General features: G+C 41.8%; 1 protein-coding gene across 2 annotated transcripts; it reads left to right on the top strand.

The window, feature by feature from the left end:
* The first annotated feature begins 2 nt into the window (after positions 1-2).
* garem (GRB2 associated, regulator of MAPK1) lies at positions 3-25,485 on the top strand. Of its 2 annotated transcripts, none has more exons than XM_084049250.1 (9): positions 3-362; positions 4,598-4,738; positions 9,775-9,905; positions 13,295-13,553; positions 14,882-15,146; positions 15,630-15,984; positions 16,504-16,869; positions 19,299-19,453; positions 20,188-25,485. In XM_084049250.1, the coding sequence occupies exons 1-9, from the start codon at positions 242-244 to the stop codon at positions 21,095-21,097; spliced, it is 2,703 nt and encodes a 900-aa protein (XP_083905376.1). In that variant the 5' UTR covers positions 3-241; the 3' UTR covers positions 21,098-25,485. The 2 variants fall into 2 exon arrangements, with proteins under 2 accessions (XP_083905376.1, XP_083905375.1); XM_084049249.1 differs by having other exon boundaries at positions 15,630-15,990.
* The last annotated feature ends 108 nt before the right edge of the window (positions 25,486-25,593 follow it).

Genomic DNA, 25,593 nt, shown 5'->3' with positions numbered 1-25,593 from the left:
AAACAAACATGGAGGCTCTGAGGAGGCGACACTGGAGGAGAGCAAACCTCAATGAAAAGACATTAACGCGACGACGTACCGCGACCATCCTATAACGCGACAACAATGCCAAACATAACAGCCCTCTGCTTTAACCGCATAGCTTCTGTTAAACGCGCGCGTGTGTATAAAAACGTTACACGTATGTATTCTTAAATTTGTTTTAAGTTAGCTAAAGCTAAAGCTAAAAAAAAGGAGCAATATGGAGCTTGGAACAATGTTGTACAACAATCTGAAGGATGTGTCGTGGAGCACGACGTCTCTGCCGTTGGACCAGTTGGTCAGCGCCTACAGGCTGCCTCAGATTGTCAAACTGGACAACGGTAAGGTCGATTAAAGCTCACATAACGGTGGCTAATGGTCGTTAGCTCTTAGCACAGAGGGGGGGGGAGAGAGTTGGGGGGGGGGGGGGGGTAGAGTAGAGTATAGTAGTAGAGTAGTGATGGAAGAATACTCGCATGTTTTACTTGAGTTAGAGTATCAATACTGCAATGTAGATATACTCTGTTAGGTGAAAGTCTGGAATTTAAAAAAAAATACTTGAGTAAAAGTACAAAAGTATTGGTATCAAAATGTACTTTAAAGTACCAAAAGTAGAAAGTAGTCATTATGCAGAATATGTCCCATTTCACAAGTTCAATATGTATAATTTTTTTGTTGAAAATGGCAGGTCTACAAGCTCAAAATGCGTTGCCAGGCATTGAGCTTGTAGATCTGCTATTTTCAAATGGCCAGAATGTGTATATAGGGTTGAAGTGGTGAATGCATGTTCTGTGATAATAATCAAAATCTACAAAGTAACTTGTAACTTAAGTTTTTAAATAACTATATCGTATATAGTAAGTAACTACATAGTAAAGGTATAATATTTGTCACTTTACTGGAGTATTTTCCAATTTTCAGTACTTTTACATCTACCACACTACATCTCAAAGTACCTCAAAACTGTACTTAAAAAAAGTATTGTACTTGAGTAAATGTACTTTACACCACTGCACATAACGGTGGCTAATGGTCGTTAGCTCTGGGGGGCTATAATAGTAGAGTGGGGGAAATGTGTGGGATGACACATTAATAACTTTACAGAGTGAGTAAAGTTATGTATCATCATGTAAGTTAATGGTTGATGATGATGCTCCATGGATGGAAAGATGGTTCACTTTAGATTGTCTTTAATGAATGTTTAACAAAGGGTTCCGAAACACCAGGCTCTCTGTGATTGCAGCTGTGAGACGGCACAGTGGGTCTGCTTCAGATGTGGTGGTGGTCTGATGACTCTGATCTTCCAGTAAGATCAGTTCACTGATCCTAGCCAGGACACACACACACACACACACACACACACACACACACACACACACACACACACACACACACACACACACACACACACACACACACACACACACACACACACACACACACACACACACACACACAACACTAACTAAGTCATAGTCCAGGGTTCCTATTCCTAATACATCACTGTTTGCTACGGATCGTAACCCGTTTGCGTTGGCTCTAATCCATTGACTGGTACTACTAGCATACATCCTGCTATGAAGTCCAGAGTGTTTGTATTTTTAACCACTTAAGCCCTGCTGTACGGTTGACCGGAGTGAGTCCCCCTCAGGGCTTTAACCCAGTGTATTTTCGATTTTCTTACTGTGGTTACTGTGGGGAAAGCTTTTGCTGAAAATAGCCGATCTACAAGCTCACGACGTGGTGGACGCCGCGTCGTGAGCTTGTCGATCGGCTATTTTGCGAAAGGAGGATGCTGATGGTTTAAGTAGTTAAAAAGACCACACACAGTTATGAAAAAACACTGTGTACATACACTGTAGACACAATAAAAACACTATCAACTCAACTGCACACCTAACCAAAAAAGAACAAGATATTAATGTCTTATGTCCTTTGGTATCACGAAATTGCATACATTATGCAATAAGGCACGTCATCATTATACAGAAATATTGTAACATAAAACATGCATAACATAAAACAACAAGCACAGACAGTGGAGTAGTCTGAGGAACAATTATACATTCTACTATATTGTTATTATGGGTGTTTATCTAACCTTTATATTTAACCATCACTTTTATGACATGATATTTGGTAGTTTGTAGGGGCCAAGATGTCTCCGCTAGGCCTGATAGCTTTTGCTTTTGTTACAGCCTGTCTGTTGTGGCTCAGCTTGTCCTTGTAGCAGCTAGGACAACTATGGTCTGAGCCCCGTGCTCGTTGGCAGAACTACTGTCCTACCGACATTAGTGTTATTGTACTTCTCCCCTTGATATCATGTACATTAAAGCATAACCATCACCGCCTAGTCACAGCAGGATGAGCAGCTTATGAAATGCTAATTTGGAGCACAATGAAAGAGGAAACGGTGACAGAAATGAGTGGATTATACTGTAGCGGTGTCTGGTGCAGCCTGTGCGCATCACAGTGGGATACTGTTACGTGCGGTACCACCACACCACTGTACCAGGGTTAGAACACCAGCCCGCACCCAGCTATCGGTTTAGACCTCTTTATTCAGGAACAAAAAAGACGAGGAACTTTTGATCCTGAGTGGATCTTCGTCAGGACAATTAAAACACATTCCACACTGTATGTGCGCGTAGGCGTATTGCCTGCTATGTGTCACTCCCATAGTGGGTGCAGGTGCAGGTGCATGCAACTCGTGCACCTGCAGCAAGGGCCCTGGATGGAGTCTACACAAGAATGCTACGAATGGCACATGGACGGACCACACATCAGAAAGGTGGTCCTCTATGGGGACCTACCACGGGTCACAGAGAGAAGGATGAGGCTGGCAGGGCACTGCGTCATGCACCCGGAACTAGTGGCAGGCAAACACTGTGGGAGCCAAGCCAGGGCAAAGCCGGGTAAGGCAAGAACTTAAGAAGCGCACCACCTACGTAGATGCACTGTGGCGCGACAGCTTAGCTAACAACACTGTAGAGCTCAAGACCCTGATGATAGACAGGAGGGTGTGGAGGGCAGTGATTCATCGCATAGAACAATAATGGTATATCTTGGTATATGAACGCAAAAGAATAAAAATTCCTGAGGCTCATGGCTTATAGTGAATTTAAGGTGTTCAAGAATGTAAAGAACCGCATTTAAATTGTCCGCGGTGCCCTGCCAAATAACACAAACTTTTGATTGATTGGTTGAATACATTATTAGACAGAAATGCAAACAGTACGGGTACAGTCATACACTTGGGCTAAAAGGATAACACAAAGTCCTGATGAGTTGTTTTCATTGCGGTCCTATGTATTCAATTCATAGTACAAATCATTTCTACAATTTGATATGTTGAAAAGGATTATTAGGAATGGCAACATATAGGGAACTAAGTTGGGGTGTGGGGACTCATTTTGCTTCCCATCGAGGTCCCTTTACATTGCATGAAAAAGGATCTCTGCCAACTCTCTGATACACTGTGTGATGAGCAGGGCTTAGTGGTTAAGCTTTATGGCCAAATATTCCTATTAATTACCCAGTCAAACTACACAACACCATAGTACAACGGTTCCTAAAAGTTTTAGCTTGAGACCCAAAAGAGAAGATTTTATGTCTCCCCAGCATGAAAACTAGTGAAAATACCCAATCTACAAGCTTGTGAGCATGTAGATCGGCTGTTTTCAGCACTTCTTAATTGTTATATTTTATTTTGTCGTGTGGATTATGTTTCTTAACGGTAATGCTTTTATTTCCTTTTTTAATCTTTTGAAATAATTAAAAGAAGTTGTAGGAAAACAGAAATAAGGGATATTTACTTTCGGGAAATGGGTCTCGCCGACCCACTGTTTGTTTGGGAAACACTGCCCTAGTAATATGCATGACTCGTACTTTTATTTATTGGTTATTTACCGTAAATCTCCTCTTTAAGGCCTGTCTGTCATAAATAAAAGGTTAAAACATCCGCACACCGGTTTAAAGCTCCCAAACAATTTTATTAATGGTGCAACGTTGGTCTTCAGGCAAATATTTTACTGACAGACAAAGGAAGATATATATATATATATATATATATATATATATATATATATATATATATATATATATATATATATATACACACACACATACATACATACACACACACACACACACACACACACACACACACACACACACACACACACACACACACACACACACACACACACACACACACACACACACACACACACACACACACACACACACACACACACACACACACACACACACACACACACACACAAAACCATTGGCTAATGATAATATATAGCACTTGGGAGTCAGAAGAAGTACACCGACCTGCTCCTATACAAGACCTAAAAGGTTGAAAACGTTGCAGCATTAATGGAATTGTTTGGGAGCTTTAAACCGGTGTGCGGACGTTTGAACCTTTTTTCTGATTCTTGCCTTGATGTCCAGCACCTGGCCTGAATACCAGGTACAAGATGTGCACACAATCTCCTCTTTGAACTGTCCGTCATCAAAGCCCTCGTTCAAAGACAGTGAGTGAATGTTGTTGTTTTCATTCCCGTAGGTGAGATGGTTGAAGGGCTCCGAGACAACGACTACCTCTTGCTGCATTCCTGTCGTCAATGGACCACCATTACCGCACACAGTCTGGAAGAAGGCCACTACGTCATCGGGCCCAAAATAGAGATTCCAGTACACTATGAAGGTGAGACACACAGCCTGATGGGAAGGAACTACTGCGTAAAAAAATCATCCCTTCACGGATTTCGATCCTCTAAGTCTAATCCTTTTACTCTCCGGTGTCAGAATACTGAACCGACGGTTCACCACGGTGTGTGTGCAGCGAGTGGTGCTTATCTCATCTGTCGTATGGATTAAAGTTCTCAGTTTGCCACGACTGATTTCAGTCATTTGGATTCCATAGAAGACATGCCAACTTATTGCATTTTTTGTGCACCGAAAATAGCATTTCTACAAGCCAGTGAGCTTGTAGATTGTCTATTTCCGGTTTGTTCTATGTTTACAGATGAAAGGTTATTGAAGAGGTCAGACCAGCACTAGAATACATGTTCAGAAGCATCTTCCATAACACCCTAATGATGTGGGATATTTCATAAAAGCAAAAGTTAAAGCCTAGATGTAGAACAGCACAAACGTAGGTTTAGAATTATAATACCAAAACATCATTTTACAGACGGTATGCTAATTGTTTAGGAAACAGAGCATTAGTGTGGGGGGTTCCTTTCATGCCGTTTCACAAATCAATCACAAGATTAGGACTTGGCCTGACAACGTTTTTCAGTCTTGAGATTTTATTTAGCTTTAATCCGTCGAAATGCAGTGTTTTAGTCTTGCATAGCCAGACGATCAGATATCTCCGCCTACTGATGCATGACGTGGTGACATCTAGATTCAACGTAAGGGCTAAAACTGTGTGGAAACTATTTCAGAGATGCATAACTATCTGTATTGCAGAACCAGTGCTTAGACGGCTGTCCCTTCATATTGGTATGGTGATAATGATTTGTTTTCAAAGCAGGAAGTGTTTTGATTGAATGCTTCAGTAACAGTTGCAAAAAGTACATAGGTACAGTTATATAATAATGCTAAAAGGATAACACAAAAAGAAGTTTCAAAAAACGTGAAAATAGTCGATCTACAAGCTCACAATGCAACGCAACACCGCCGTATGACAAAGTATAAAATGCGGCTTAAGTGGTTAAGAACTGAAGACAAAACTTTACATCTAACTGCCTTTGAATAGTGAACAATGCCCATTTATACTATACACAATGTGTCCAGGCCTTGGGTCTTAACCCATTCAATCCGGTAACGCATCTGTGTCATTTTAGATTTGAGCTTTAACCATTATTTTATACTTTGGCTATTAAAAAAGTGCAGATCTACAAGCTCATAGCGCTGCACAGAGTGGCGTGCTACAAGCTTGTAGATCTGCCATTTTTGAAAAATCTTCAACATTTGTGCAAACCTTTGAATACATATATTTTTTTGAAACAACATTTTTAACTCAAGTCTTTGCTTCTGGGGGGGGGGGTCCCTGGAACAACACATTTTGATGGGAATTGGCAGCCAAAAACATATCATTTTGGGGGCTTATAGCAACAATAGTTTTCCAGAAAAAAATGTTGAGACATTTAACAGTTACAAATGTTCGCTTTACAAAATACGCATTTTAACTTTTCAAAAAAATTGTACATAGGTATTTTTGAATAGCCAAAGCAATCTTAAAATGACACGGATGCGTTCCCGGTCTCGATGGGTTAAAACACAAGTCATTCTCCATGGTCCACACAGCAGGATAGGTGACGATGAGCTGCCCCACTGTTCATTGTGCGTGGTCAGACACAGTGCAGCGACATCACAAACAAGCAGAACTAAAACATAGATCTTATTGTGAGAGGAGACAGCCTGTGCGCGGTAAATGCATACAATAGTGCTTCTTTCTTTTTGTTTTTTTTGCATATCGTCCCCTGTCGGGTGGAAACCTCATACAACCTCACACCACTGTGGATTTGATGCTTTTGTGTGACGCTGTAGTATGATCAAGTAGGACGTTCATTTACGAAACAAAAAGTTACAATATGGAGATGAGAGGTTTCTGCCCGACAGCAACGATACGTTATAAATATGGACTCAAGGCAGACGGTTTCACAATTATATTGAGCCGAAACGAGTTGGTCACATGTGCGTTATTTAACTAAAGCCCTGATAAAATAAAGGCTTTTTAAAACTCAACTGAGTGAAATGCCTTGGATCTTTCTGAAGTTCACCGTTTTTCATACTTGTCAGCCTACTACTACGGGGAGCCTACTACTACTAAGGGAAGGAACTTAAATGTGTTGACCATTAATTCGAAACAAGTTCAATCCAGTCTCAAACATAACACTGCCTTTTATTATTTAGATTTGTTTGTCTTCCTAATGAGGACGTTGCAGGCAGGATTGAGGTTGTCTACAGACCGGTTCCGGCCGCATGTTGCCCATGTGTGACCTTAGACTAGTGATCTACAGTACACGTTGAAATACCTACTTCCTATTTTCTTAAATTCAAAATCAAAACCTGTGCACTATAAAAGGTCAGGCTCAGATATTATCCTGTCAAACATCAAAATCTCAACATCAAAAGTTCAATATGAAGTCACCATAATGGACAAAAGATGTCCATTATGGTCCTATAGCACATAACAATGGACAGCAGGCAACATGTCTTGATGTGAGCGTCTTATGAAAAACATTCAAAATGGTCATCCTGTACAACCATTGTTTTTATGTATTTATTTATTTATTTTTGGTATATAGAATGTATTCCAGGGCCACAAGAAAACTCCTCAGGGCAGAATTTGGCCTGCGGGCCGCCAGTTGGTTATCACTGTGACATACTGTAGTGCGAAATGTGTGTTTCACAGAGGGATGCCAGTCTGGTTTCATACACTCCCAGGCTAGCACCGCATGTCGTCCGGCAGAAACCTTGTATCTCCATTTTAAAACTTTTTTCCTTCATAATAGAATGCCCTATTTTGTCGCACGAGAATAGCCGCTCACACCGCGTCATTGTGAGCTGTAGGTCAGCTATTTCTGCTAGTTTCAAAAAATGTGAAAGTCAAAAGTGGTGTGTGTCTGTATTAAGTATTAACAACAGCTTATGACTAAATAATAACTACACTGAATCCACTGGAGCACATGTTCTTTTTTTCCATTTCCTGAAAGGTAACATTTTGGACATACCCATTACCCAACACGTCACCTGACACACACCAGCAGCGACAATAATAGAAATACACGGGATGGACTTTTTAATGGAGAGTCTTTTAAAAGCAACCAAACACCCAGTTTTAGCTGGGAACACATGACGGGGCAGAGAATGGCAGAGCCACTGCAGTGTGTGTTGCAATAATAAGGCGATTAAAGAGGCCGCCGCAGTGGCAAAACAACCCATGCCACTGTGTTTACCCGGGTGATTGGTACTCGGCCATGTGGCCTTTTGTTTTGGTAGAGAAGGCTGATGTTTCAGAGCCTCCGCTGCGGCGGGAAAGCCTGTTTTAAATCGACCGAAATCTCCGTTATGTCAATGCCAGCCTGGGATCCGTTAAAACATGTATATAGAGCAGTGGTTCTCAAGCTTTGTCATGTCAAGGACGCCCCAAATTCCAGGGGGTCTCCAGCTAAAATAGTTAATGTAGCATCACAATCATTTTAACCACTTAATCCATTTATATGTTGGGCTATCCAAAAATAGCAGATTTACGAGCTTGTACATCTGCTATTTTTTTTTACTTTTTTGAAACAAATCTTCTCTTCTGGGGGTCTCAGGCACAAAACCTTTTCAGTTGGGGGTCCGTGGCCAAATCCATATGAATTTTGGGGGTCCTTGGCATTAAAAAGTTTGAGAACTACTGCTGTTAAGTCCTGTAAAGGCTACAGTATGTCTGTTCTCCAGCTCTGAAATGGTTAAACAGTCAGTGATCCAGTTCAGAGCCAGATTTAGCCATATCACGGCAAAACGCGTTGTGAGCTTGTCGATTGGCTATTTTCAGCTAAAGCTTTCCCCACAATAACAGAAAACACACTAGTATAGACTAGCCCTGAGGGACTCCGCTCAACCATATGGGGTTTACGTGGTTAAAATGATGTTGCGTGTCCCGCATGATTCCACAAATGCCATGTCAGCATACGTACATATACGTAGCCTGTTATTCTAAACACTAAGGTCATGAGAATTAAGCATGTCTTCATGACAACGTCCAACTGTATTGTCCCATACTGTTCTGTATGTAACTGTATTGTCCCATAGTGTTCTGTAATGTAACTGTATTGTTCTGTAATGTACTGTAACTGACTTGTCATAATGCAGTTTATCTAGAACAACCTATTGCTTTGTTTGCGCCAACATTCTCCAGATTCTCCACTGCTAAGTCTTTACTCAAGCACTTTGTAAAGCACTGTTGATAACATTCAGACATTCTGTTTTATGTTTGCTCTCAGGCACAAAGACTAAAACCAACATTTTAGTTGACCATTAATCATACAAATAATTGCAAATAATGATTTTAATTGGGTTTTTGGCTTTGGACATTGGATTTGCTTTTTTGGCTGTGTAAACAAAACATGCACAGGGGCAGATGTGACAAATAACTTAAATATGCAAAGCTATTACTGAAATATACAGAAATGATGACTGACAATGACGGGTACCAGTATTCATAATAAGTAATGTGCTATGGCCAAAAACAGGTCATGAATATACATTTTGTATTTTCATAAGCTGTTGTGAGTTTGTAGGCTATTTGAAATGCATGAAAGCCTTTCAACATTTTTGAACGTTTTTGCCCTAAATGCCCAAAATGGGGACAAACAGGTTGGAAGTGGTTTAAAATAGTGCAGACAACAACATAGGAAATATGATATTTCTGTTAATTTCATCCAGCTGTTTTTATACAGATGAATGGAAAGGATCTTGGAAAATAATTGGGGTTCCAGAGGGTCCCCAGCAAAATGTTTCAATACAGCATCACAATCATTTGAACAACTTTATCCATATTTTACACGTTGGCTAGCTTGTACATCTACTATTTTTGAATTTTTAACAAATCTTCTCCTCTGGGGGTCTTCTGGGGGTCCGCGGCCAAATACATAATTTTCGAGGTCCATGGCACAACAAAGTTTGAAAAGCACTGGCCTAGGCCTCTCACTACATTGACGAATGTGTGTCCTTCTCCTGCAGGTCAGTTTAAGCTGCTGGAGCAGGACAGGGACGTGAAGGAACCTGTGCAGTACTTCAACAGCGTGGAGGAGGTGGCCAAAGCCTTCCCCGAAAGGGTGTACGTCATGGAGGAAATAACCTTCAATGTTAAGGTACGTTTCTCATCGTGTCATAAAGGGTATACGTCATGGAAGAAATAATGTTCAATTAGGGTTACAACAGTTAATTGAACTAATCAATTTGAACTATTATATAAAACCAGAGGTTCGGGCTATTTTCACTATTTTTGTACAGTTGTGGAACGAAAGTAAAAAAATACGCGTTAACCACTTAAATCCTCTAGACTTGGTAAGTCAGACCTGAGTTGCAACTGTAATTGGTCCGCTTTCTTCCATCTACACCCAATCTCTTCGCAAAACAATTTGGCTAATGTTCCCGCCAGAATATGGATTCTGGGGTTCAAGTGGTTAATCGAGTCTTTGGTATATTAGTCTTTTTTTTCTTAATTTACATAAAAGCACTCGATTACACAATTAATTGAAAAAGTGAACGATAGAATAATCACTTAGAATAGTGGTTCTCAAACTTTTTTGTGACAAGGACCCCCTACATTGATATGTATTTGGCCGTTGACCCCCATCTGAAAATGTTTTGTGCCAAGGACCCCCAGAAGAGATGATTTATGTTGAAATACCTCTCTTATATCATCATACTTTGAGCAATAAAACAAAAAGTGTACCTCATTTTCAATTTCCCCAAGTTCACAAAACAGACAATATCTCTCTTCCTCTGGAGTGGCATTAAACCTGCCAGTCTCCAGAGCTAATGGAAGTGTTCCTGAACGTATTTGTGCACATAGAGATCGTTGCCTTTTGCTTAAATTATACTTCACATACGGTTCTACAATGTACCTGTCTTTTATGAGACAATAGGTTCGTAATTTGGGCTTATACCATATATTACTACACCATTGCTCTTTATATCTGGAAAACATTGTACTTCTAATTTTGTGAACGTCACATATTAACTTATTTTGAAAAATAAAAAACAAATCATTTGAATAAAATAAAGATCTCAATTCTTTTGTCCAAGAGTGACCAAATCTAAAATCCCAGTTAAAAATCTTTTTTGTAAGTCTCTGGTCAGACATCTTCACTAGCCTGTTCCATAGCCGAACCATTTCACATTTGTGTCTGATGCTTGGAGGTTCCCATCCCATATCCCCGTTAATTGCCAACACTGGAGTCAATTTATGGACTCCCAAAAAGGATCTAATAGCTCTATGATGCACAGTGTTACAACTTGTATGTTCCCGGAAACCCCAAACCCCAGAAGCGTAGTCAGACACCGAACATACCCCTGATTCATAGAGTTGTGTATAGGTGTTGAATCCTAAATTACCACAGTGTTTAACTTCATGACAGAGCCCAGTGCCCTGCCCGCTGACTGAGCTAGGACACCAACAGCATCATTAAATGTCATGTGCTCATCCAATGTCAATCCAAGATACTTATACTGGTCAGTATATGACAACCTTATTGACCCAAAAATAAGCACTTCTCGATTACTCAATGAATCGAAAAAGTAAACGATAGAATAATCGCCAAGAAAACACTTGCTAGTTGCAGCCCTACATTCAGTGTTAAGGTACATTCTCATTCTCTCACAGCAGGTCATTAAAGTTGATAGAGATAAGGTGTGATTATTGGTAACCTAGTTACCAGTACTAATGCAACACTGTCAGTGTTGCATTAGCTTCCCTGTGGCACCGAGCGCTCTTGCAACAGCAGAGTATTTGGAAGCAACACGAGGCTAGTTCCATGAACAATGAATTACAAACGTCTCTATTAGGCATCTGTTGAGCATTAGATATCGCTGCTGTCGGGCAGAAACCTATAATCTCCAGTTCCGCAAGCTGGAAACGTGGTGCGTAGCGATGCGTTTTGAGCTCGTAGATCTGCAACTTATACAATTTTTTCATTTGAATCCTGAAAAGTAAGAGGTTTTGGACATAAGGTTTCCACCCGACAGAGATGATATGAGGGTTGAGTAGGCGTGAGAAATATTTTTTTTATCATGTTGTTTTAATTGCTACAAGCTTTCAGAATAACCTCAGAGATTAGAGTGCACTTTTTTTTTTTGTAATATCCTGTTGAGGGTTCTATCTCATTACCAAAGAATTAGTAAGTAAGGAGTGTTGAGAAATCTTGTGGCGATTTGTCAGAAACACTCCATTGCCTCATATGTGGTTTGAATAGCTTAAACACCTTTGTGCTGAAATGTCCTTATGTGTATATGTTGTTGAGACAGCCACCCTATCTACAGCAAGTGAATAGGAAGTAGGAACGTTTAAAACGTTTCATAGTAAATGACCGGGTCAGCCAGGAAGGACAGGAAAGAGATAAGAAACTGTGACAGTTTACATTATATTACTGTCACAGTAGGCCTTGAGCCCATGACCCACCTAATTCCAACACACTCAGCTAGTTTGGGATGGCTCATGGTAGAAGACAGGGTTAAGCAAACACCACTGGGATTGGTATTTCAGATAGTCTCACTGCCCTTATACCTGTCCAACTACTTCTCCACAGTGAGTGATACCACAGCCACTATACTAGAGGGAGCGACCATGATCTGTTACTACCCAAATTTAGAACAAACAGAAAATTCTCATTCTTCTACTACTCTGCCACCATCCATTAAAGTATGTGAATCACATCTACCCGTCGAAAGGAGGTGTCATTCAATGCCGTTGTTTTTCCTTTTCCTCCATTGTGCATATAGTGTTTATTTGTTGATGACGTGTATTATTGTGTTAATTCTTTATGCTATGTTGATTGAATACATAGGACCACAATTGAAACAAGTCCCCAGGACTTTTTTGTGTTATCCTTTTAGCCTTAATGTCTTACTGTACCACATGCTGTTTACATTTCTGACTAATGAAGTATTCCATCAATCAATCAAAAACAATGCCCCAAATCATCCCCACTACATACATACATACATACGTACTTTTGTTTGTATGTCAAGCAACCTGTTTCTTCAAAGAAAGCTGTGAAGTATCACAGTTCTCTGTTGATACATGTTTTTTTAATTGGATCATATATACTTGAGTGTGGACAATTTATTTTCTTTTTTTCAAAAGGGACTTGCTGATATTAGAACTTAAAATTCAATTCAAGCCCATTGAAGAAATGTATAAAACAAATAGATATTTGCAATAGTGCACTTAGTTTTTGGTAAGTTTAGGGCACTAAAGCGGCTTCCACACCAACGATTCACAACCAGTGTTGCCAGCTGCAAGCTTGTACATCTACTATTTTTTTACATTTTAGAAAAATCTTGAAAGTGTTTGAAAATGTTTTAATTATAATTTATTTGAACACAAATCATCTCTTCTGGGGGGTCCCTGGCACAAAACATTTTCAGCTGGCGTGTCCGTGGCCAAAAAAACATCAATTTGGGGGATTTGGGAAAAAGTTTGAGAAGCTAGGGGTCAGGGGGTTCATGTCGGTTAACATGTTTCTGTTTCTAACAGATGGCGTCGGGGGAGTGCAACGAAGACACGGAGGTCTACAACATCACGCTCAGCACCGGCGACGAGCTCACACTGATGGGCCAGGCCGAGATCCTGTACGCCAAGACCTCCAGGGAGAAATCCAGGTTCAACACCATCTTCAAGAAGATCGGCAAGCTCAACTCCATCAGCAAGCAGCTGGGCCGGGGCAAGATGCCCTGCCTGATCTGCATGAACCACCGCACCAACGAGAGTGTCAGCCTCCCCTTCCAGTGCAAAGGTTTGTTTATGCCCTCACAACTTAACTAATGTCCATAGCATATCAAGTACTGCACAGTATTGGATCCCAAACTGGGGGTCCCCAAATTATTTCGGGGGGTCCCCAGAATAATTAGCTTAATGTGCGACATTGTTTTCTCACTCAACAGTAAACAAACCAACATACAGTAGAAGTGTATACAGGGCATCTGCACATTTCTAATGTGACAATTTAAGGACTTTAAGACCCTTTCAATAACAAATTGGCAATTATTACTTTAATTTGTGAAAATAGCCGAACTACAAGCTTACAACGCGTCGTGAGCTTGTCGGATTTTCGCGACTTTTATCTGTGGAACCGAGTAAAACTAAATGTAATTCCTCAACTCCTACAATTCCAAGTGCTTGTCAGGGTGGAGGTTCCCCAGTTTAGATATTATTTTGGAGTTCGCGGCCTGAAAAGTTTAGGAACCCATGCCTTAACTAATGTCCATAGCATATCATGTACAGTATATATCTGCTGCTATGCTCTTGCACCTTATGTCTTACCTTAGGTACCGTATTGGATAGATTTACATTACTGTGTAAATATGTAGATAATTTATTTTGTTTTTATTGATCTCTCTGCCCTCCTTTTTTTCTTCTTCCCTTTCTCTTATGGAAATAACAAACGATGGAGCTTGCACTAAAACAAATTTCACCCACGGTTTTCTTTTAAAATTGTGTTACAAAGTGCTTTACACGTGGGACGGGGTACACAAAAGTAACAAGAGACATTTCAACAATCAACACGATAGACTGAAAGCTGATCTATGAAAGTACGTTTTAAGCAGGGATTTAAAGCAAGAGACCGATTCAGCAAGCCTGATCTCTAAGGGCAGTGTATTCCAAAGTGTTGGAGCTCTAGTACTAAAAGCCAGATCTCCTTTGGTCTTCAACCTTCAATCTCGGCTCTCTAGAACAGAAAATAGTTTCCCAAACAGTGGTTGGGAGACTCGGGACCATGTTTGGCTCACAGACCTATTTTTATGGGTCGCAAAAAATATATATATTTCAAAAGATTAAAAAAAGTTTAAACAAAAAACTTTCCATCGATTTAAAAACAATTCTTTTTTTTTTTCATAAAAAATAAAAAAAGGAGCTCACAACGCTTCGCTTGTAGATCTGCTATTTTCACTAGTTTGGGTCCCGGGCAAACGTTTAATTTCTGTTTTGGGTCTTGAGCTAAAACGTTTGGGAACCACTGCTCTAGAAGTGCTGCCTGAGGATCTCAGATGCACTGTAAACCTGTGATGTGAGAATAAAGTGTGACGTGACAATAAAATTGATTCTTGATTCTGAATTCTGCAGGCCGGTTCAGCACGTGCAGTCCGCTGGAGCTCCAGATGCAGGAGGGCGAGCACACCATCCGGAACATCGTGGAGAAGACCCGGCTGCCGGTCAACGTCACGGTGCCCGGCAGCCCGCCGCGCAACCAGCACGACCTGCACCTCATCCGCGAGGGCCACCGCTACAAGTTTGTCAACGTCCAGACCAAGACGGTGGTGGTGTGCTGCGTCCTGCGCAGCAACAAGATCATCCCCGTCCACTTCCCCTTCCACGCCGCCATGCCCAGGTAGGGCTGTCGCCATCATTACATTTTATTTGCCTATTTTCCGAACGCACCCACAAATAATTGTGGTTAATGATGCAGTTGTGTTTTTGGCATTGAACATTGGATCATATAAATAAATATTACATTTATTTATAAATTACGACTAACAATGACCAGTACCAAAAATCTAAATAAATAATGTACTATGGCCAAAATAGGCCAGATTTTATTATTTTATACTTTCATAAATGTTTAAAAACAGTGGAATTAGCGGATCAGCTATACCCTCTTTTTCTTTTTTTCTTTTTATGTCTGGAGACTCCTGTCTAGGACAGGCTTCAGACACACCTAAATGTTTGAAAATATATGAAAAATGTTCCAACAGATTTATGCAGTTTAATGGAAAATGATTCTGACTATTATGCAAAATAACTACGATTATCTCAAGTAATTGCGATGGGGTGGATTATGTAATAATTGTGACCTCTATCTATGCCCACTCAGGTTCATCATCCCCGAGGGCCTGCTGCAGGGCGAGCTGTGGCTGGACACCATGGTGCACCGCTGGTTCACCTTCTGCCAGGAGCAGTTCGACATCGACGACTACTCGCGGGCGGTGCGGGACGTGCGGGTGGACTGGGCCGACGACGGCAAGAGCCCCAAGAAGAGCGGCAGCGCCAACGGCAGCTGCGTTGGCGGCGGCGGCGGCAACAACAACGGCGGCTGTCCCGGCTCCTCCCACGTGCACGTGCCCAGCTCGCTGACGTACGCCCGCGACGAGCTCACGCAGTCCTTCCACCGGCTGTCGGTGTGCGTGTACGGCAACAACCTGCACGGCAACAGCGAGGTTAACCTGCAGGTAGGGGTAAGGTCTGAGGCACGGTTATGTGTTTTTTTTGATGGTACGATTATAGAGAGAGTATAGGGCCGGGGCGCGATATGGCGTCAAGTCAATATCACGATTGTTTCAAACATTTTCCTCGATTACGATTAAAGGTGTGATATATATTTTTTAAATAAGTGTTAAATAGCTCTATATTCTGATGGTACTCATTGCTATAGAGTGTTTGTTCTGTAACAGGGGTCTCCCACGTCCCTCCAGCTCTTGATTAAACAGAAAATGCATTTTCAGTGCCATTTTTTTTTTCCAATCATGAGAGAGAACTCACACAAAATTGGAACTGAAACACTATAAAATCAAAGCTGATGAATGGGTACTTTCTCCTGATTGGCTGAAGATTTGCCCTCCTGAAAAAAAAAAGTCTGTTTATTAATGAGCTGGAGAGACGGGGAGAACCACTTACTTACCTTACCTTTTTAAATTGTGGTCAACAGTAAAAGCAGGTTAATAAGGTCCTCCTGTCTCTCCACCTTGCAGGGATGCATGACGCTGTGCGGAGACTGGGCCCTGCTGCCGTCGGACTGCGCGCTGCCCACGGACTCCGGCGACTCCGACCACTTCTTCCCCGAGCTGATGGACAGCCAGCTGCCCCTCCTCAAGTCGGACGTCCCGTACGAGGAGCTGTGGCTGGACCACCTGAGAGGCCGCGTCCCAAAGCAGTCTTCGAGCGAGGGCGGCGTACGTGGGGGCGGCGGCAACAACGCCGGCTTAGGGGGGGCGACGACGACAACAACAACCTCGGTCCTGTCGTCTTACCCCGTCACGTGTCCCCCCCTCGGCCCGATAACGAGCCCGGCGGAGATGTCTCTGTCCCCGCCCCCGGTCCCGCCCAAATCTGAAGCTGTGAGTACCGAGACGCTCACCTTGATCGATTGGTTGAATACTGTGTTAGTCAGAAATGCAAACAGCGGTGGTAGTGGTACAGTCAGACATTAACCCATTTAGACCGACAAAGTGTCTGTGTCATTTTAGATTTCTTTGGCTATTCAAAAATAGCAGATATACAAGCTTGTAGATCTGCTATTTTTGAAAAATTGTGAATATATCTATAAGCGAAGCAAAGATTTGAGTTGCAAATGTTTGCTTGAAAAAAAAATATATAAAAAATGTTGCCGCGCTACGAGCGTGTAGATCTGCTATTTTTGAATAGCCAAAGAAATCTAAAGTGACACAGATGCGTTCCTGTTCTTAATGGGTTAAAGCTAAAAGGATAACACAAAAAAAGTCCTGGGGACTTCATTGTAGTCCTATGTATTCAATTCATCAACTTAGCATACAAGCATTAACACAATAATTACATGTCCTCAACAAAAACAAACACTATATGTACAAAAAGAGAAGGGAAAATTACATTTACCTCCTGTTGTGGTCTCCTGGTAGATGTTTTTAGCCGCATGCGCTAGCAGCGCGGCTCTATAAACAGCACTAGTCTTAGTCCGACACCCGAGTGAAAAGTGTCGACACCTAAGTGTCATTGGCTGTCCTGGCTGTCCATCACACTTCCCCGCTTTTAAGCCAATGGGGAGACGGAAATGTAATGGACACGTTAGTCAACGAATTAGACGAGACGAAAATGTTAGGGCGGGGGACTAGTTGGGAAGGGATCCAATCAGAACGATCCTCATTGTTAAGTTAGGTTGAACCACCCGGAAGCAGACCGTATTAGGGGCCAGCATGGACGAACACAAATCACAACAAGGCAACGCACGGAGTTACACAGCAGAGAGAGAGAGAAAGGGAGACAGCTTCAGCCAGGAGGGTTAGCCTAAATGCTAGCGTGCTTCATTAGACCTAGTTTGGCTATTAAGTTATTATTTGCCCATGTTCACACTGACTTCAATCTTAGCTATTGTTGGGAAGACCCGTGTGGTATCACAAAATGTTGCCACCACTTATATAAAAAACATTAGAGCGTTAATTTGCGATGCTAAATGTTGCCAGGTTTGGCGAGAGAAACAAGCAATCCAAAAAACAAGTAATCAGGTCTATGAAAAGATTGGGGCCAAAAAAGCCTGCCACATGCGGCTTTATTATGACTTTGGTCATACTTGTTTCAGGACAGTTTTGAAAGAAACCAGTGTTACACCTCCTTTTAATGGATGGTGTCAGGGCCTTCCACATTTTGGTGGCAGAGCAGTAGAATGATAACTTTCCTAGTTTCTGGTGCAGCTACTGTAGGTAGTAGGTACCCAAACCTCGTCTTTGGGAACCAAACGGTACTACTGTTTTTTTCAATCCTGACATAATAGTTGATTACATTCACATGGTTGTCCCAGGTCTATTATTTTGTCATTGATAATGACATGGAGAGCAGGTACATACAATCAACTTCCTGGCAGGATTGAAATAGCAGAAGTAACTGGTCATTGTGAATAATAAAGTAGGTTCCATTTGTACACTCTCAGAGTTGCAGACCGCAGTGGTTCTCAAACCTTTTTCAAATCAAGGACCCCCAAATTGATATATATATGGGGCCGTGGACCCCCATCTAAAACATTTTTTGGCAGGGAACCCCTGAAGTGAAGACTTATGTTAAACAATTTAAAAAATGGCCAACATATTAATGGATAAAGTGATTAAAATGATTGTGATGCTATATTTACTACTTTAGCTGGGGACCCCAGTTTGAGAACCACTGCTATAATGGTCCACATTGAGAACCACTGAAGTAGAACCCCTGCGTCTCAGAGGTGGGCTGTGGACAGTTCAGAAACATGCCTATTAATGACCTCATCAATGGGGTTTCCAAGCTTACTGGGAACTAAATCCTTTCTCCTCCTGGAGAGAGTTGGCATGCTGAAACGGAAGCCATTGTTCTTGCATCAATAAACACAATTAAGTTTGAAATCTTGTATGAAATGACCGCCAATGATGCCATCAGTAGGCAGGTTTCTGAACTGTCCACAGCCCACCTTTATGGTGCCGTAGAAAAGTAGTAGTAGAAAAGGTAACCCACAGCAATGGCTGGAAACTAACTTTAAAAAAGAAGAAAAAAGTGCCGCACACTCTGGCTCCATATGAAGTTATTTTTTTATTTGACGTTTTGGCCTGCTTCATCGGAATTGATTGGTTAATTCTGATGAAGGGCCAGCAGCCAAAAAAAAACTAAAAAAAACGTATGGAGCTAGAGTGCCATTTTAATCCATTAAGACCTGAGGCCGATTCTAAAAACGCCTTCTAAAACCTAACCATAGTTTTCTGAAAACGTTCAAATTCTTACAAAAAAAAAATGATGTGCTTCTTTAAAAAATGCACCAATGTTTTCTTTCCAGGTGAAGGAAGAATGCCGCCTGTTGAACGCCCCACCCATACCACCTAGAAGTTCCAAACAGATGCCCACGGTGCCGGTCATTTCCAAGGCGCGGCAGCAGGACACCCGCTCTCCCAGTCCCACGCTTTCTTATTATTCCTCAGGGCTCCACAACATGTAAGGACAAGAGAGTATTAGGAAACATGGAAAATGTATCCAAAGCTTTTTTTTTTAATTATCATGAAAAGTATTGGGAATTGAACAAAAAAGGCTTTGAATTAATTGTAGATCTGCTACTTCTATTTTTGAATTTGAATCCTGAAATGTAATAGTCTCAATGTTTTTTTCCCTCTACAAAATGAGTCTCTTCACTGAAAATAGCAGATCTGCTAAATTGTTTATACTGTTTGCCTATTATGACATTCATTATCACAGGTTCATGTGGTTATGGCCATTATTAGCTATTAGACAGGGCCAAGCATTAACGCTTATATAGCACGATAATGTCAAGTTCTATCTAGTACAAATTGTGGTCATGCTTAACACATTGACTGCCTAAAACGACTTAACTCGTTTTTAGCTTTCATCACTTGTGTGCCAAGATCTGCTAAAAACGAGTTAACTCGTTTTTAGCAAAAAAAAAAAAAATCATTTTTTTTTTTTTTTTTTTACTTTTTTTTTTTAAAATTTGACCCAAAGACCAAGGAGATATGAATTTTCGAAGATCTTTACTCTCATCCACTTCCTTGTTAACTTAAAACTTTAAAATTTTGTATCTCGGCTCCTGAGTACTTTTTTTTTCCAATGAAAAATCTCTGGCACAAAACTGCAAAAAATCTGAAATAATTCTGACAGTCAATGTGTTAATATTTTCCAGTAACGTTTTTAAAATGTGTTTTTCTACGTGTTAGTGGAGGCTGTGAGACGGACGTTCCTGAACCAGAGGAGCCGAGTCGTGTGTGCTACCCCTGCAGCTGGAGTAGTAAGACCAGCGCCGACGAGGCCAATGCTAGCTTGTCCCCTGGGAGCCTGCCATTGGACGGAATGTCTCCTGGAAGCCTGCCATTGGATAGAATGTCCCCTGGAGGCCTGCCATTATTGGACGGGATGTCCTCCCGCTTGTCCTGGCCCAATAACTTCAGCGGAGGGGAGTCCCAAGGTGCGGAGGAGTTTCAACCGATAAACTGTCGAAGTTACTACAGCTACCCGCGAAAGCGATCGCCCAGCACCCCGAAGGCCTGTACGTCCAGCCTCTTCGACTTTGACGGAAGAGAGCACACGTGTGGAGGAGACTTCCGATTTCAGAGAGCTTCTTCGAATCAGTTTTGTGCTAAGTCTTCGAGTTACACTTCAGACGTATACAGTAACAAGCCGATAGACGAACTGAATGCTAAACAGAGTGTCTCGTGCCCCATCTTGCCGCCAAGAACACCAAAATCGAACGTGGTGAACACAGACTTTCTGTCCGTCGTGGCTCGCGACAAAGAGCGAGGAACTCTGAAGCGGCCGCTCAGCCAACACGAGCAGGGCACCAAAAACATCTATTCCATCTCTTACTCTCCTAACTACCTGTCCGTTTCGCCCACGGCCACGTGGCAGCCGCCGACCACCCTGACCGGCCTCTCCATCGAAGAGGTGTCCAAGTCTCTGAGGTTCATCGGCCTGCCGGACGACATCGTCTCTTTTTTCATCTCGGAGAAGATCGACGGGAATCTCCTCCTGCAGCTCACTGAGGAGATCCTGTCCGAGGACTTTAAGCTAAGCAAACTGCAAGTGAAGAAACTCATGCAGTTCATAAACGGGTGGAGACCTAAAATATAACGAAAGTACTAGAAGACACTAAATCTGCATTTTATTGAAAAGCCCGACAAACTCACACCTTTCAAAACCACAACGCTATGCACACGTGGTGGTCGCACAGGGCTCTTTGTTTTGTATACTAGATCTGTCCGTTAGACATGTTGAGCTTTGTTACCAGGTCCTGGGGGAAAGACGGTTTGGGAATACTTTAGTTCTCAGCCACACTTGATGCCAGTGACTGCTATTTCATAATTGAATGGAATCATTTGGCACTTTCCTACTGACATTCTCATGTCAATTATTTCCTACTCTCTGGTGTTGCCCGCATGTAGCAGTGCTGGTGTCATCGCTCACATCTTTATTATTTAAGCCAATGAAAAGCCAGTTGGCTAATGCAGCTATCATTATGACCTTTGAGCGGGGTCACTGCTGCTGAACCTACTGGGTCAGCGTGATGAGGGCATTGTTCTTAAAGGGGAATACCACCCAGTTTAGGCATTTCAACTGACCTTCAACAGGAAAGGTCCTCTTTAATTAATTAGTGCTTGGGACTGCATTTATTTTTTGACACACTGTGGCATCCAGCATCATCCCAAGCAATACAACCATCACAAAACATGCAATAGCAGGTTTCTTTTACAGACCTTTTTCCTTAGGGCATTGTGTTTAAATAAGAAATGCTAGTCAAAATTCTGGAAAAAACTCCCTCTTGACAATTTGCTACATCAAGACCTTACAACGTTCCGTATTGACACTTTAGTACAACGCCATTACGTTAATATCTCACACATTGCATGGCATTAAATCCATTACATTAGCTGACAGAGCTCAAAGACAGTTTAGTTAATATACATTAGGCTTACAACCATCCCTTTTCAGTGAGACAACATAAAGGCTTGTCTTGAAGTAGGTAGTAATGGATGGGAAGACATAATCGATTTTCTGGATTTAAGGGTTTTATCGTCAAATAATTAATATAGGCAGCTTGACAGTTCTGGACCTCATACGATTGGGCTGCTGTTACGAAAACCACCAAGTGTTTAATTTACCTATTAGTAAGGATCAATTATATTAAGATATGGTTGAAAATAGGTGAAGTGCTCCTCTTAAGTCTCATTTATGTTATTTTAAACTTAAATTTACCTCCGGTGTTGTGCAAAAATAACAGATCTACAAGCTCACAACGTGTGCTATTGCGACACGTTGTGAGCTTGCAGATCAGCAAAAAAAATAAAAATAAATCACATTTGGTCTCTGTTGGGTGGAAACCTCATCTGGAGATAAGAGGTTTCTGCCCGACAGCAACGAAGTGGCTAAAGGTGGTGGTATTCTACTTGAAAGGACAACTCAGCGACCCTCTCATCCACTTAACTATGTACAGTTGCCAAGCCAGTGTCTCGTTTTTATTTGATGCCTTGTCAACTTTATAAGGGGAGTCCTTGTTACTTTAACCCAGTGTCTCCTCAAAAATACTTGTTATTTATGAATGACAAAAAAACGGAGGCCTTTTAACTAACTAAAAGATTTCTGTATCCAACACTAATATGCATATAACCACAAGACTAAAATTTTACGGACCACAACACTATCACACAATGTCATGCATTATGCACTTTGGCCATTTGTCATCCATCCACCCATTCATTCGCCGTGGTCAATGAAGGCTGATTAACGATATGCGCCTCAAAGATAGAAGACATCTGCGAAGAAACTGAATGCACTACATACTTTTGCAAAGGTGAAAGGTACTTATCTTTTCTCATTTTCATGTATCAAGTGTCCTAAGAAGTAGTAAAACAAAAAAAACAACCTTTTATGCCTTAACCAACTGACCTTAAAACTATTTAAAATGAAGGTAATGTTTCACTTTGGTAGAACATGTTTCACTTGAGCACACACACACAGCTCTAAATGAGATTGGAGTTCTCTCATATACTGTACCAGCGGTTCCCAACCTTTTCTGGAGCAGGGCCCACTTGAAAATCTTTAAAGTGTTCGCAGTCCACCCAGGTCAGATGGGTGGGCCACGTGCATTTTCAGCACGTCAGTTTTAATCCCTCAAATCGATTGTGTTCCAGCTTGGATGGAACTTACATTGTATACTTTTAAGTTCCTATTTATCAGTATCACAGTGAAGCTAGTATGCGTATACCATACTAGATGCATCTATGCATACTCACAGGTTGGGGATTGCTGTCATATACCATATTATGGTGGAGGCGACGTATTCCAATTGAAATGTAATAAATCGTTAAGGAGCTGGTCTTCTATGGTCCTTAGTGGTTAGGGCCCCTGCAAGTTCTGTTCCAGCCTGTCACTGCCTTCTCGGGCGTATACATGAGATTATGCCAATGGTTAGAACTAGATGGTCCCATGTTTGGTTGTTCCTGGATTCTATGCTAAATATTCTACCAAGGTGAAATATGCTGCTTTGTTTCTACCAAACGTTCTATTGTTTGTGGCCTTGATTCAGAGTTGATTGACACATGCAACTCATCAGCTCAAATACTATGCACAAGAAAAAATAAACGTCCTTCCTAGTCTTGTTCATTAGTTAAATATACAGTATGAAACCAACGTCTGAGGTTTATGTGAACAAGCTCCTCTGTCATGTAAATCTGGAAACACATTGCCTACAATTCCATGGCCACGGTTTTAAAGAGAGAAAACTCCCTTCACTGCTATCGACCACAATTATTGCGACCGTAGGTCGCATTTACTATAGAAACCTGCTCCAGGTGTCCGTCCGTCACCCCGTCCCTCCGTCACACACGTCCCGTCACTCCGTCACACACGTCCCGTCACACTTTTGCCCTGCTCATATCTCCGCACCCGTTGCCCCGATCCATGCCAGATTTTGCACACACACTCCTTACCTGCCAAACTACACCCTCCAAGGACCCCCGGAGCTCCAGGGACCCCCAGCTGCCTCGGGGACCCCCAAGTGTAAAAAATGAGCACATGTGGACAAATTACCAAATGACCACCCCAACGGGGCTGCTCACGGGGCATTCCCGGGGACCACCCACTCCTGGTGCTCCAGAACGGATGCAAAAGTGGTGGCGCCCCCAGTGGAGGACCCCCTGCCACTGCAGCTCACATAAAATGCCGTAACTCGGGCTAGGAGCGTCCGGGAGAGCCGCGGCCGGTACCTATTCGTCCGCCAAGGCAACGCGGACACCCCACCCCTAATTTCTCACATGGCCCTCTTCTAGCGCCACCTTCAGGCCGCTTTTCACAACACATTTTTGCCCACTACTCCTACAGTTTTGCCCCTAAAAACACGCAAATTGCTACACACTACACAGTATGTGTACACTCATGTCATCAACATGCCTGCCACCACATTTCTTAGACCACCAAACAAAACTATACATTGCCCACACAACTAGGAACCAATCGCCGTTACAGCCCTCTTCTGTATACATGTGACCTACGGTCGCTTATCTCCCGATTAGGGAGTCTTACTGGTAAATACTGTGTAATTGTGCAGCTGTTTGCATTTGGATCTTTCTGTACCCTCTCTCCACCTGTTAAACTGTTTCTCCAACACAAACATCTTGGCCAGTGGTTCTCAAAGTGGGGTACAGGGACCTTGAGGGGGTTCCAGGGGGGTGCCCAGCAAAAATGTAACTTTCCTGTTTAACACAGGTCTCCTGTACAATGTTCTTTTTTTACCACTGAGCTAATAGCCGATCTACAAGCTCACAACGTGTCTAGAGCCTGCCTGATTGCTCTGGGGAAAAATCGAATTGTGACCTTCAGGTCAAAACTTTCGTCAAACCTAGACACATGGTCTCAATAGAAGGGAAGGGAGACCAAATGCAACCCAAAATGTATGCTCTAGTATTAACATACTCTACCATGCAGATTGGACAAAATATCCATTAAAAAAGAGATGTAAGCCCACAAAATTTTTACACTAATCATCTCTTATGAGGATGATACATATTAATGTTTGAGAACCACTGACCTAGAGGCCATCTGGTAATCAGAAGGTTGCCGGATGTTTTTTTTTTTTGTTATGACCTCAATGCCATTTAGGAAAAGGCCAAATAAATAAGGCCCCAGTATTGTGGAGAACTGGTTCCTTGTGATTTAACATTAGCATTTGACTTGCAAAAATTATGACAGGTTTAAAGTGCAGCATAGCACTCCTGGTTGCATATGTTTATCTACACTCTGGATCGAGGCCTAAATGAATTATTGCAACTTTATGCAAAAGGAAGGAATACAATGCAAACTGTCACTGGGTTGATAAAAAACAGTTGGATAGTATTGGTACATTGTCAGTATTATAGAAAAAAAAACTGGCAATAACTTATGAGTGGTTATCTGTTTTTTAATTAACTCGTCCTTTTTTCCTTCCTTTTTTTTGGTTGTACATTCTATTAAAATGGATTTATTGATGTTTGGGTCTTTTGTCTATAATTAGATCACATTAATGAGTAATGACCATGTGGGCGAAAGAATGAACAAGGGATCCATTGAGATTTGCTTCTGTGCCTTAAAACTTA

This window comes from Gymnoscopelus microlampas, assembly GCF_963454915.1.
Source record: "Gymnoscopelus microlampas genome assembly, chromosome: 22".
NCBI classification, from domain to species: domain Eukaryota; kingdom Metazoa; phylum Chordata; class Actinopteri; order Myctophiformes; family Myctophidae; genus Gymnoscopelus; species Gymnoscopelus microlampas.
The sequence above is the reverse complement of the archived record's forward strand: the minus strand, read 5'-3'. Positions and strand labels throughout refer to the sequence as shown.